This window comes from Homalodisca vitripennis, chromosome 5 (assembly GCF_021130785.1).
Source record: "Homalodisca vitripennis isolate AUS2020 chromosome 5, UT_GWSS_2.1, whole genome shotgun sequence".
NCBI lineage: Eukaryota > Metazoa > Arthropoda > Insecta > Hemiptera > Cicadellidae > Homalodisca > Homalodisca vitripennis.
Window position 1 is genome coordinate 13,804,750 of NC_060211.1, and position 14,878 is coordinate 13,819,627.

The window sequence follows — 14,878 nt, forward strand, 5'->3', positions numbered from 1 at the left end:
TCAATTATTTAATAATCATGCGTAAACGATATTTGGATAATAATTCTTTTCACTAAATTCTTCTCAAAATTTCCATACTATTGAAAACTATTTATTTACAAGTTTACACTTTACCTACACATCTTATTGTTAAACTTATTTATACGAGTATTTACCGTCTATAACCGACCATACGATAATACTTCTTACATGTGACCAATCCAATATAGTTTTTACTAGCAATTAAAACTTATTTTCAACCTGTTGGCAGACTACCTGGAAAAATCTTCGGGTGCAAGAGAAAACTTCTTGGAGACAACCGACAGAAAACTTTTTGAGAAAAGTCTGCAAGTGAGAACGACAAACATACCGTTTTAAACGAATTTTTAAAATTATTGGTGTTAATTACCGTTTATTTCTCTTTGGTATTTTAAATTGTAATTAATACCCTGTAGTAATTTTATACTGAGTTAATCTATTTACTAACAAACGTTACTTTTATTTTAAGCATTCTATAATGTTATTGCAAAGAATATGGTATAGACAATTTCATCATTTCAATCTCATCACTATTCTGTCCGTTATAAGGGAGCTTAAAAACATCCCTAATAAGTATATTAAAAGTATATCCAGGCATTCTTTCATAGACACACATTGAGTAAAATTAATCCATATATTAATTGGTTTTCATTGTTGAACTAGATCATCAGTTATAGTAATTAATATTCAGTCCCACGCTCTCAGCGAATAATGGTATGATAATGTCAACCAACTCAGTAATTAATTAAGTTACCAAATATTATTTACATATTGAAACTAATTTCTTCCTTATGTTAAATAACAAAAGTTTATAAATAAAACAAAATTCATTGATAATCAAAACACACACGCTTTTTATCTAACATGTATTATTAAATGTATATTGAATGATTTTAATCTAACCTCTAGTCTTGCTAGAGCGGCCGTACCAAAATAGCCCGATGACATTTGAGGCGGTGTTGCCATATCGCGACTAACCGCCAGATGTTCTCTCTTTGACTTCTTAGTCATATTATGTGCTTTATCAAAATATTAACTATAACGATTTAGTGAAATAGAACGTTCATTATACACGCATTTGTTTAACATATACGCGGGTAACATTTCAATCATACGTAAGTAGATATATATATAATTGAAATTAAATTAGGCTATTGCCTAATTAATAAGTCATTAAATGTTATACAAATTAATGAATGTAAACAAAAGTCGTTTGACAGGTATTTGGTATTCCGATCAAATGTTAGTTTGGTTATTTAAACACATATGTGAAAGAAACGGCCAAATAAAAAATAATTGAATCGTAGAAAGTGAGGGCTCTGTGGTGTAATGTTAGCACATTTCACCCGGCAAGTGAGAGATCCGGGTTCGAGTCCCGGCGGAGCAAGTACTTTTTGTGATTCAATATTTATTGAAATTACATACATATATGTACAAAGGCAAACTCTAACAATGGCTTTTGAAATATCTTAGGACACAAAGAAATTGAAAGAGGCGAGAATTAAGTTTGAATTTGGCCCGAATGAAGTTTCAGAACACTTTATACGAGGTGTAACTCAAAATAACTGGATTAATAACCTATTGGCAGAGCCATAGAACGAATACAAGAAAGCTGAATATCTCAAGGCTGATTACGTTCACTCTGTCTGACTAATGATCGGTATGTAGTTCAACAAGGTTACTGATCTTTTTTTTACGTTAGCCTCAGATTTTTATGACGATAGTCTGCCAATGGGTGTGTCGTCACTCGTGTCTTCGCGGCTTTTAAATGTTTTTTAATCAGTAATTTAAAAATATTACACGTTAAGTTTTTATTTTGCAGATTTTGAAGTCAGATGTAGGATGGACTCAACTCAATTAAGGTATTAATGTAGTGTCTATAATATTTGAGCTAATTTCACTTAATTACCATATTTTGTACTATATTACAATCTTGAATATTCGATAAACCAATACAACGTAGTATCGAAAGACCTGAAATAACACAGTTACAAACATAATTGGACAGGTATAGGTATGGACCTTTAGGTGATCTGTGTAGCTCTACTATTACCAACATACTGATTTTGTACTATATTACAATCTTGAATATTCAATAAACCAATACAACGTAGTATCGAAAGACCTGAAATAACACAGTTACAAACATAATTGGACAGGTATAAGTATGGACCTTTAGGTGATCTGTGTAGCTCTACTATTACAACATACTGATTTTGTACTATATTACAATCTTGAATATTCAATAAACCAATACAACGTAGTATCGAAAGACCTGAAATAACACAGTTAGAAACATAATTGGACAGGTATAAGTATGGACCTTTAGGTGATCTGTGTAGCTCTACTATTACCAACATACTGATTTTGTACTATATTACAATCTTGAATATTCAATAAACCAATACAACGTAGTATCGAAAGACCTGAAATAACACAGTTAGAAACATAATTGGACAGGTATAAGTATGGACCTTTAGGTGATCAGTGTAGCTCTACTATTAACAACATACTGATTTTGTACTATATTACAATCTTGAATATTCAATAAACCAATACAACGTAGTATCGAAAGACCTGAAAATAACACAGTTAGAAACATAATTGGACAGGTATAAGTATGGACCTTTAGGTGATCTGTGCAGCTCTACTATTACCAACATACTGATTTTTGACCAACTGTAATAATACAGTTGATAATAATAGCGTCAAAATCAATAATTGATCTATTTTTTCAATAATGATTCCGAACTGAAAGCTGGGAAATGAAGAGCTCCATTATGAAGAGAAAATGACTCAAATGGAAAGAAAAGGTATGTCAATAATGTTCCTGAAGACTAGGTTACAGAATCACCTTGCATGGACATAAATTCACTTTGCGTTTGGTTTAAACATGCGTGCTTCCCTTATTGGCAACTTAGTAGAGGCTAAGTTCCGACATAGGCGCCAAGTTTTTAAAATTTTCTTGAGTAAGTATTTCAAGAGTAGGTAAAAGCACCGTCCCTAATTAAAATCAAAGAATCACTTTTTAATCGAAGATAACTTTTACACGTGATTAAAGAGCTAACGTCTAGTTTATAAGTTGCAGAAAAAATTTGCAGAAGATTTTGAAGCTAGCGGTGGGTTTATGGACTGTAAATAATGTTTTTGAGTTAATGTTGCAAGATACGGAAGAGGCAATGAGGGTGAGCGGAAATGTACTATCAAACCAAAAACCAGATGAGCTCATGTGTTGGCCAACTTATGGAGCCAGTACTGCGTTTCTTCCTACATCATGAAGGATTTCTACGTATGTGACGGTTAGGACGGACGGATGGAGGAAGCGAGAGGGGAGGGAGGGAGTGAGAGGTAGAGGGGGTGAGCGAGGGGGAGAGAGCGAGAGGGGGTAAGAGAGGGGGGGAGACGATACATTTGTATATAATAACATAGATCTAGTATTTCTTAATTGATATTCGTATTTTTTTATATTATTAACATAACATTGTTTAAGGCTAAACATGTTTCAACCCTACAGAATCAGCACTAAAATCTCTGAATATATCTTGAAGAAGAAAGCTAATACATCACGTCGGTTTTCTCTAGTTTCGTATTATATCAGAGGGGAATATAAGCTTAGAAGGGCTTGATACTTCGATTAGGGCAGTGATATCAAAAGTTCCCCTTTCAAGAGGATTACATTTTATCCGGTGACTTCACTCGGGAAGCCAGATCCAGCTAGCCCTTCAATTATCAATTAGAGAATTCCAGAACTCTGTAGCAATTATATTCAGTTATTATCAGTGTTCAAAATACCAACCAAAATATCATATTACAAATTGTGCAAACTCTAAATGTTTAGTTATTACCTGAATAGACACCATTTTTGTATTTTCACTAAGTATTTTTAATGTGAGAAGGGATTGCTGCTATGAGTTTTTAATGAGAAATATTTAGTATATAAATTTATAACCTAAAAGCCTAATTACAGACTAAATTGAAGTTTTTTCCAATGGAGGCTCTCAATATATTTTATGCATGAACATATAAATTCTATATAACAACATATCATTGTTAATTTGATACTTTTATTTGTACTTGGTCCAGGAATAATACCTGGACATATTAGTAGAGAGTTCTAGAACACACTGTACATAATGGTATAGAGATTTAATATCCAAAAATATAAGATAGAAATGATTAAATTTATCCACCAAGTGTACATTACAAACGGATAATAATTTCACCTACTTGGCAATTCTGAAACGATAACAAATACATAAATGAAAAGTAGAGTATTTCTCGTCGACTGAGTCTACTTTTGTATGTCGTAATAGAGTTTTTGCAGTATCTGCGTTGTAATATTTCATGCCGTTACATTGAATTCTCCGACAAATAATTTGAAAACCCACTTTTTATTTCTAATATCAATAAAAAATATTACGCTGAAGTATTTTACTTTCATTCTTCCAAGTGAACTTGATTATACTCTCTATGATTTTTTTTAAAAACTTGCACTAAATTCAGTTTAATTAAATAATAAATCGTTTCTGCAAATTGCAATTTGCAACAGACTGAGAAAAGTGCGTATTGTTATTATCTGCAGTATTATTCATAAGAGTATATTTTGTAACATCTAATATTAAAGGTAAATATAATATGATCTAACCAGTGCCTCGTAATATCTAACAATAAAATTCGTTCCTACTTTCAATTTGGTGTTAAGAACCGTGTGTTTAACTCAAGTATAATTAATTATGTTGGTAAATGGTCTGAACCCCCAATATCGGCTATAACACCACTCCTCTGTGACAGTAACTCTTTAGGTTGTTCTCTTGGGAACTGTTCCTTGCTTTAGGTATCTTTACTGATCACTAGTGAATTTCAGCAGTTATATGTTCACGAAAAACTAAATTGTTAATACATGAAGCTGATAATTCATTTATATAGCTAATCCGTATCATTTTTGACATTCTAACTGAAATAGTTATTAAAGAATAAAGCATGTTCAAATTATAATTTTAAAGGTAGAGCTAGTATTACTGAGTTGACTTTAGCAGATGTATTAGATTATAGGAATAACTCCATTCTTCCTGCTTAATATTCAATATAGGCTCTGTAATACCATGTGGTACATTGATAAAATTATCTTAAAAAGAGCAATAATTTTTGAATTGTGATATAAATGTGAGTGTCACCTACTATCATTGTAGTCTGTCACGTTGTTGTGATAACGTACAAATATAGATGAACCACAAAAGGTGAGATTCTGTGGTGTAGCAAGCCGTAGCAAGTGTCAAGATCCAGGTTGAAATTCTGGTGGAGCAAACATTTTTGAGAATCTAATATACAGTCTGATAAATATATTAAGGGACAACGATTAGAGCTATAAAAAAGAAGCAATGCACCTTCCTAAACCATACGCAAGGAATTTCATTTGAAACTGATATGATCCTATAATTTCAAATGTAAATCTGTAACACCTTGTATGGAGTTTTAGGGGTCTGGTATTCTTACCATGACACTAACGCGGTTTTAAAGGTCCTGTCTAACTCAGCGTAACGAAATGTGCAAATGGCTAACTAGACATACATGAGTACTAACGTCGTAGTTATTACATCTCATCCAGTATACGCTTAGCAGAGTGAGCTAAAACGTGTCCAAACCCAGTTTTTTAGATGATTAATGCTTTTGGGAGACAATGTTTTGAAAACTATAAACTATAGGTCTCGAGGCATTCTCACTACGGAAATATCGCTCGATATCTGAGCAAAGTGACATCTCACAATAGGTCATTAAATATTTTTTGTAATATGTTCCTGGCACACATTCCCTTTTATGACTTGCTTGCCATATATAGATTATTATTGATCCTCTTATTACCTATGTCTTTTCTGGTATTACTTCAATTGTACCATATGCAATTTTCACTACATATCACGTGCGATGCATCAATGTTCTTTCGGTTCAGCTCACACAACAAAACAGATCGATAAGTCTACTTTAGGAGTGCTCATAGTTTTGTTAAATTTAGTTCAATATTAACATTCACAGACTAAATATTTGTCCATTTTATTTGTATAAAAAAGTGGCTTTTTATTCACCATAATTCTAGCATTCACCCAATATACATTTTACATTAAAAAATTGTATAAATTATTAAAATAAAAATACAATTTTAGATGATAATTTTTTATATACAGGGTGATTCAAAACTAAACGGCAATCTCTCGAGAGCTTATTGTATAGTTAAAAACAAGTAAAAAAGTTCATATAACCATATGCCCGGAAACGCTTCGTTAGCGAGTTACGCCTAGCGAAAGATTTCGCCCCGGATTTCAGAAACCCTTGGTGAAGTCAGGCCGTATAAAAAATGGTAAAGGTAGTTACAAATATACAAATACGATTGTTTTTTTATGTTTTTTATATCTGAAAAATTTATTAAAATTCGTCCCAGAGCTGTAAATGCAATACTTTCAGAGATATCTTACGTAAAACACAAGAATTGGTGCAAAGAAAATAACACATTTTTGTGTTTAACGTAAGATTACTTCCATAAATGTTAAATAAAGGTCATTTTTTTCTTAAACAGATTTGTAGAAAATTTAATTCTGAAAAGATTCATGTGAATTCTTAGGAAAAAAATTAATAATAGGTATTGAAATTTAGCTTTATTTAAAAATAAAACAGACGCACAAAAATGCATATTCTTATCTGCATAAAATATTAACTAATGTTTAGGTTGTGAGTAACAGCTGATCATTTATTCAACACTTTTTATCGTCATATTTTCTTTGCAAAGGTTGGCAATATCAGCTGATCAACAATTAAGTTCATGGAGTAATATTTGAATAACCTCTATGGAGGTTTTTGTATTGTGGCGTGTGAAGATTGTATTTTGTGAGATCCTGTGATTATTTGGAAATATTTTATACAAGTGTATAAAATATTTTATTAAATATTTATTTTTAAAATATTTTATTAAATATTTTTATAAAAGTGTATGTAATTATCTTAGTAATATAATGGCAGATAATATAAATGGTATGTATTCGTTTGAAGAGTATACGGACATGATACTGATTTACGGCAAAGTTAACAAGAATGGTTTTTTAGCTGCAGTTCAGGAATATCGTGATTACTTTTCCACATCGAAGAACACCTGATCGCAAAACATTTGAAGCTGTGGAGAGACGACTGAGAGAAACTGGTAGCTTTAAAACCGAAGCGAATAGATACTGGTCGTCAACGTAGCGCAAGGAACTATAATAATGAACAACAATAATAAATGCTGTAGAATTATCACTAACCACAAGCACCAGACGATTATCACGTCAGTTAAATATTTGCCAGTCAAGCGTATGGCGGACACTTCATGAAGCACAGTTGTACCCATTCCATTATAACACGTGTTCAAGACTTATTACCGCAAGATCTTAATAAACGGAAGATGTTCCGCCGCTGGTTAAGAAGAAATTGTTTACGACATCAGTATTTTCTTCGGCGTATTCTCGTTACTGATGAATCCTGTTTTTACTAGAAATGGGAATTGTAAATTTTTCGTAATATACCCATACATGGGGCGTACGACAACCCACATGGAAACTGCGACGAGGCATTTTCAACATACATTTTCAGTCAATGTATGGCTTGGTGTTCTGGGTGATTAATTTGATTGGTCCATTTTTCCTCCCTAATCGACTTAATGGAGTAGCGTACTTAAATTTTTTAAGAACAAACCTGCCTACCCTCTTGGAAGTTATTCCTGTTCAAAACAGAATAAATGCATGGTTTATGCACGAACGGAGCACCTCCACATTTTTCTAATGATGTGAAAAACTATTTAAATGATACATACGGTAGACAATGGATTGGTCGAAATGGAACCAGTAAAATGGCCACCACGTTCTCCTGATCTCACGCCAAGCAGACTTTTTCTTATGGGGTTGGATGAAGTCAATTGTTTATTCAAAACGGATTAACACCATAGAGGAGTTACGTAATCGCAATTACAGAGGCGGCAGAAACTATCAAGAATGCTCCAAACGTTATGAAACGCGCTAGAAAAGAGTGGATTCATCGTGCGAAAACGTGCATTGCTAAAAACGGAGGACACTTTGAGCAACTAATATACGTGATTATTACAGTTTTATAAAGGTTAAATACATTTTATGTTAATGTTCAGTCTAGAATAAATGATCAGCTGTTACTCACAACCTAAACATTAGGTAATATTTTATGCAGATAAGAATATGCATTTTGTGCGTCTGTTTTATTTTTAAATGAAGCTAAATTTCAATACCTATTATTAATTTTTTTCTTAAAAAATTCACATTGAATCTTTTCAGAATTAAATTTTCTACAAATCTGTTTAAGAAAAAAATGACCTTTATTTAACATTTATGGAAGTAATCTTACGTTAAACACAAAAAATGTGTTATTTCTTTGCACCAATTCTTGTGTTTTACGTAAGATATCTCTGAAAGTATTGCATTTACAGCTCTGGGACGAATTTTAATAAATCTTTCAGATATAAAAACATAAAAAAACAATCGTATTTGTATCTTTGTAACTACCTTTACCATTTTTATACGGCCTGACCTTCACCAAGGGTTCTGAAATCCGGGCGAAATCTTTCGCTAGGCGTAACTCGCTAACGAAGCGTTTCCGGGCATATGGTTATATGAACTTTTTTACTTGTTTTTTAGCTATAAAATAAGCTCCCGAGAGATTGCCGTTTAGTTTTGAATCACCCTGTATAGTTGGAATTGTTTAATTCCTGTATAGCGCAGAAAAAAGAATTTCGCAAACGAGAGTTTGTGTACTGTAATTGCATTTCGTCAATGGTAAAATACAAACCGGTGTTTATTCAATACAATGATAATGATACAAGAGCTAAAGAAAGGTACACTCTTGGTTAATTTTAAGTTAGAGGATACAACCTGTTTATCTGGGATGGTTTGAACTGTATGCATTTTTTGTATTTAGATAATTTCTGCTATTGTTGTATACATTTGTTTCAGGATTATCAAATTATACTATATTTACTTCATTTAGAAATCATCTAGGTCTTCTTATATAACAATAGGAAATATCAAGAGATAGCTCGTGGGTTTAGAATAAAAGGGTTCTAACTGACATTTTTTCATAAAATGAGGTTTTGGTGTAATAAGGTTCTAACTGACAAACTGAATGTATTCTAAACATCTGTTTTTGGTTTATGTCAGCTGATAATTTAATAATAAGCAAAATAAGATAGTTCTATCTGCTAAAGTCACTCTTTTACAATTGAAGAAGGTTCTAACTGCAACTTACAACCATATTGGTCCCAAAAACAAATAGTTTTAGTTCAATAAGGTTCCATTTGCAGATGGAACCATGTTATTTAAATGAATTATCTTTTTCAATGCAGTAAGGTTCTATCAGCTGATGTAAAAGCCTGATTCAATGTATTAAGGTTATTTTTGCTTGCGGTTTTCCTAGAAACTGTAATATTATTTATTGGGATGTTTTATAACTAATATGAGTTCCATAAACGATAGTGAAATATTAGAGGCACTAGATGATAGTGAAGATCAGTGTGCTCCAAGAAATCAGAGTTTCACTTCTGACAGGTAAGAAATCTAACCTAAAATAACCCATACTGATGTTTTGCTCTAAACCATTAACATAGATAAAACAACATTAAAACTGGTAAATGGCTATATACCAGAATCCAAATTGAATGCTAAATTTGTGTATTTTATTCAAATAGCTATGATTTTATCAATCAAAATTTCTATTAAAGTCTATAGTGTTTTCATTTGGTTATAATTCCATTAGTTTTATTCATGTATGTTCTGAATTTTTTCTTTGATTTTAGCAATGCTGGTTTCAGAGAGCAATCTTGATCAATGTGTAAACAACAACTATGTTCCTACAAAGGGTGATCCCAATGAACAAGGAGATGACATCCAAGATGAACAAGTAGAAGAATATCCCACTGAATGTGTAAACATACTAGATCCAAGTAACTCAGAAATGTAAGTCGTGTTAATATAGGATTTCAATAATTTTCATGAAATTACACAAACAGTCCAAATTCAGTACAAATTAATTATTAACTCCTATTGAGATAACCAATAAACTACCTAAATATAGATAGGCTATTTGTAAAGAATAAGTACGTATTTGCATTTTCATGTTCTACGCAATAACCTACCTACCTAGGTTGTATTTATAATCTACCTAATCTAATCTGTGTTCTTTATTCCAGTAATTATGGTGCACACAATAACCTTGAGCAATATATGGAGGACATCCATGAAGAAACCGCAGAGGATAACCATGACATCATAGAGGACAATCATGATGAAATCACAGACAACAACCATGATGAAACCACAAAGGATAATTACTATGACCAACTGGCTGAGGACAACCATGATCAACTCGCTGAGGACAGTCATGACCAACTCGCTGAGGACAACCATGATAGGCAACTTTTTAGTGATGAAGGGAACATTTTTATAGTCATAACAGCAAATCAAAACTGTGACGAAGTGCAAGAAGACTTTTTAAATGTACTAGATGGAACTGTAGTTACAATTATTGAAGAAGATACACAAAGCATTAATGAAGGTGATTTTGTCACAGAACTTTCTTCTAATGAATCAGTACAAACTTTGGTATTTACTCCGGACAAGTCTCCTCACCCTACTCCTGAGGACGAACAAATTCAACAGACAATCACTGAAGGCACTCCAGATGATATTGACAGCTTGCCTGTCCAGAAGAAGCCTAGGAAAAGATTACAAACTCCAGATAACTGGAAAATAAACCAAAGGAAAAGAAAACACCAGGCAGGGGAAGAATATATCAATCAAAAAGGTAAACTAATTCATAAGAAAGAAATTAAAACAAAAAAAGACTGCCTAAACAATTGCAAATTCTTTTGCAATAAGAAGATTACTTGCGATGAAAGACAGGCAGTATTTAAGGCTTTTTATACTTTAAAGACGCAAAATGAGAAGTACATGTTCTTAAAAAAATCTTACTGAAAGATCGCTAACAGCCAGAAAACAAAATAAAGGTGTTGAAAACTCTGTATCAAGACGTCAGTTTTCTTTTCGATACTATTTTAATATTAACAATGAAAGAATCCAGGTTTGTAAAACCTTCTTTTTAAGCACTTTAAGCATTTCTCAGAAACCAATTTATAATGTCCATCTTAAGAAAGACCCTGAGACTGACCTACCAAAAAATGACCAAAGAGGACATAACAAAAGTACTGTGATTCCTGCTTACGCTAAAAATGATGTCAGGATACATATAAAATCCCTTCCCAGTTGTGGAATCACATTACTGCAGAAAGAATTCCTCTAAACAGTATTTAGACAGTTCATTAAATATTTCTAAGATGTATTCTCTTTTTGTTGAAAAACATCCTGATACTATTATTAAAGAGAGTATGTATAGGAGAATATTCTTAACAGAATTTAACATGGATTTCCATTTTCCAAAAAGTGATCGCTGTGACACGTGTGAAGAGCACAAGGTGAGTCTTAAAGAGAAGTTGCCTGCAGATTCAGAAAAATACCAACTTCATGTAGCAGAGAAAAATGCTATGCGAGAAGCAAGACATAAAGATCGTGAAAACTCTGATGCTACTGTATTAAGTTTTGACTTACAAAATGTAATTACTTGCCCAAGAGCTGAGATTAGCAGTTTTTTTTTACTTTAGTAAATTAAATGTTTACAACTTAACTGCCCATTTGAAAAACAAAAAATGGTAAGAAAGTTTACTGTGCTCTGTGGACAGAGGTAACAGGTGGTCGTACAGGCAATGATATTGCCAGCGCTGTATATAAAATTGTGAAGAAAGTTTTGCTAGATTTTCCAGAAACCGACAACTTGATAACTTGGAGTGACTCATGTGTTCCTCAAAACAGAAATCAAATGATGACGGGGGCTATGATGCTGATTCTTAAAAACAATCCTCAACTCACATCGATTACAATGAATTATTCAACACCTGGTCATGGAGCTGTCCAAGAAGTAGACAACATTCACAGCCACATTGAAAAAAGCGTTTAGTGGTACTGAGTTTTTCTCGCCTGTAAGTCTGATGAGAATTTTGAAAATTGTTAACCGGAAAAATCCTTATGTTGTTTTTGCAGATGACAGAAAATGACTTTTTGGACTTATCAGCATCCAGTAAAGAGCTCAATATGAAACTGATACCCTTTACACTTATAAGTTCACTAAAACTATCCCAAGTCTTTGGATTGGTTGAGTATAATGAATTACATGGGCAAGAAATGAAGCATGTCAACATTAAACCAACTATGAGAACATCAAAAAGAAGAAAGACTTCAGAAATATTAACAGAATATATAAGCTATGAAGAACCTGGAACAGTACAAGGCATTATAAAGCTGAAGCCAGAAAAGAAGAGGGATTTAAAAAGAATGGAAAGATTTATGCCTATAGTAGATAGGGAGTATTATCAAGTAATTCTTAATGCTCACTAAACATTGTGTTGAAAACTCTCTTAGAAATATCATATTTTTATTTACTGTTTTCACAATCCAGGTGTGATAGACATAGCACTTAAGTTAATTAGTGCAGTTTTGTAAATTTTTTTATACCGACATTGTTAATAATAAAATTAACTATACTAATTGTAGTTTTTGTTTATTTTGTTTACCTATTCAAATATGATGCTCTGGTGTTATAAGATTAGAAATTAATCTTATGACTGAAAGGTGGAAAAAATAATATTGTGATTTCATTTAATTTAATAGAGTTCTAAGTGGTACATTGAACTGTCTTACATTAAATGATTGCTTATATTTTAGATTAATATAGTTCTAACTAGTAAATAGAACTTTTTTAAATAAGCACATAAAAAAAAGTTAAATAAAATAGTTCTAACTACCTCTTGGAACCTTTTTTATGTTATATTATTAAAAATATTAAAAATAATAAGGTTCTAACTGAAAACAAAAGTTTAATTTTTTAAAAGAACTTTAATCATTTACCACTAACTAATTGAATAATTCAAACTTTTAGATGATATAGCATTTAAAAAATCTACAAGCAAGTTATTTGAGCCTGAAACAATTTCAAACCGATATGTCAAATCTTTGATGCTCCCTCCTGAAAATTTTAGGATTGTGCACTTAGTACCCTTTTATTCTAAACCCACGAGCTTAGCAGGCAAACTCATCTGTCGGAAATATAATGCAATTTAATCAAAAGGTAATCCACCCACTTCGAGAAAAACCTACAATATACGAGTGCTATAATAAAAAATTTTTTACAAACTATCGATATTGGAACATTATAATAACTTATACGATATTTGCAGTTTGCAGGTATGGATATTGTGGAAAAAGGCTTACTGGGAATAATACAATAATGAATGTGAGAACGGCAGTGGGGACGGAATATTAAACCAATATCAAAATCAGGATTACCTTCACGTATTACGAGATATATAACCCTACAATTGATTACCCTGTATATCACAACTTGGAGAACCAAGTCTATTTCATGTCATTGATGCTGCAAGAGATATCAAACAGATTAACATTACATTGAATATGGTGCAAAACCGTGTGGTGATAATAATTACATTCATAACGCGCGAGCGCGCGCTCGTGTGTGTGTGTGTGTGTGTGTGTGTGTGTGTGTGTTAATCTATATTAATGATCTAGCTAGTACCCATGGCTTCACACTCAATTTTCAACACCGAACTTCTTATACTACTTATTAATTATATTATATAACATTATATTCGTGGATCTTATTACTTCCTAATAAAATAAAACGAAACTTCAACTGATTTAAAAGTAAAGGACTTTATTAAAGTGAAATGAAACTAAAAAAAGTGAACACTTCTCAAAGGGAACTTTTTATGAAATTAATAAATAGACATTAACAGTCGCATGTAATAAATTTATTCAAAAGAAATAATGAAAATAAAAATACATTTCACAAAGTTTTTGTTAGCTTCTACTTAAACGTGTGCTGTCCCTAACTTCTGGTTCTCAATATATTTGTTGCAATAATATATTAATAAATTATCACTTTACTGAGTGAGTATATATTTTTCAAAAAAGTTCCTTTGAAACACCTATGGAAAAAACAACAAATTAGAAAAGGCTTCGACAATGATACGTGATTTGAGCAGTTTTTAAAATGGGCAAATTATAACCCTGCTTTAGCTAATTCACATTAAATAGTGGGGCAGCTACAATAATCAAAAGGTGAGAATCAATATACAAAATAGCAATCATAACCAGTAGTTCACTTACTCCGTACTATCCAGTCGCGGTCACGGTCTCCTCAGCTCAGTCGCATCCCTCGTATGTCCTATCACTCGGTACGTTCAAGTCAGACTGGCACTAGAAGTGTAGTATCGCTGAGCAAGTTCCAACTCGTGTTACAGATAAGTAAGTTGCTCAGCTCAGTTGCCGCGCTCGTATGTCCTATCACTCGGTACGTTCAAGTCAGACTGGCACTAGAAGCGTAGTATCGCTGAGCAAGTTCCAACTCGTGTTACAGATAAGTAAGTCGCTCAGCTCAGTTGCCGCGCTCGTATGTCCTATCACTCGGTACGTTCAAGTCAGACTGGCACTAGAAGCGTAGTATCGCTGAGCAAGTTCAAACTCGTGTTACAGATAAGTAAGTCGCTCAGCTCAGTTGCCGCGCTCGTATGTCCTATCACTCGGTACGTTCAAGTCAGACTGGCACTAGAAGCGTAGTATCGCCGAGCAAGTTCAAACTCGTGTTACAGATAAGTAAGTCGCTCAGGTCAGTTTGCAGCGCCCGTATGTCCTATCACTCGGTACGTTCAAGTCAGACTGGCACTAGAAGTGTAGTATCGCCGAGCAAGTTC

At 32.7% G+C, this 14,878-nt stretch overlaps 1 protein-coding gene across 1 annotated transcript in view; it reads left to right on the forward strand.

Moving 5' to 3' along the window:
* The window catches only part of LOC124363359, a 33,109-nt gene extending 21,802 nt beyond the window's left edge, over positions 1 to 11,307 (forward strand). Inside the window, exons 3-4 of the mRNA XM_046818609.1 lie at positions 9,857 to 10,016; positions 10,250 to 11,307. Coding sequence (XP_046674565.1) covers positions 9,857 to 10,016; positions 10,250 to 11,033 — 944 coding nt within the window. The 3' untranslated portion in view covers positions 11,034 to 11,307. The remainder of the gene's footprint in view (positions 1 to 9,856; positions 10,017 to 10,249) is intronic.
* The last annotated feature ends 3,571 nt before the right edge of the window (positions 11,308 to 14,878 follow it).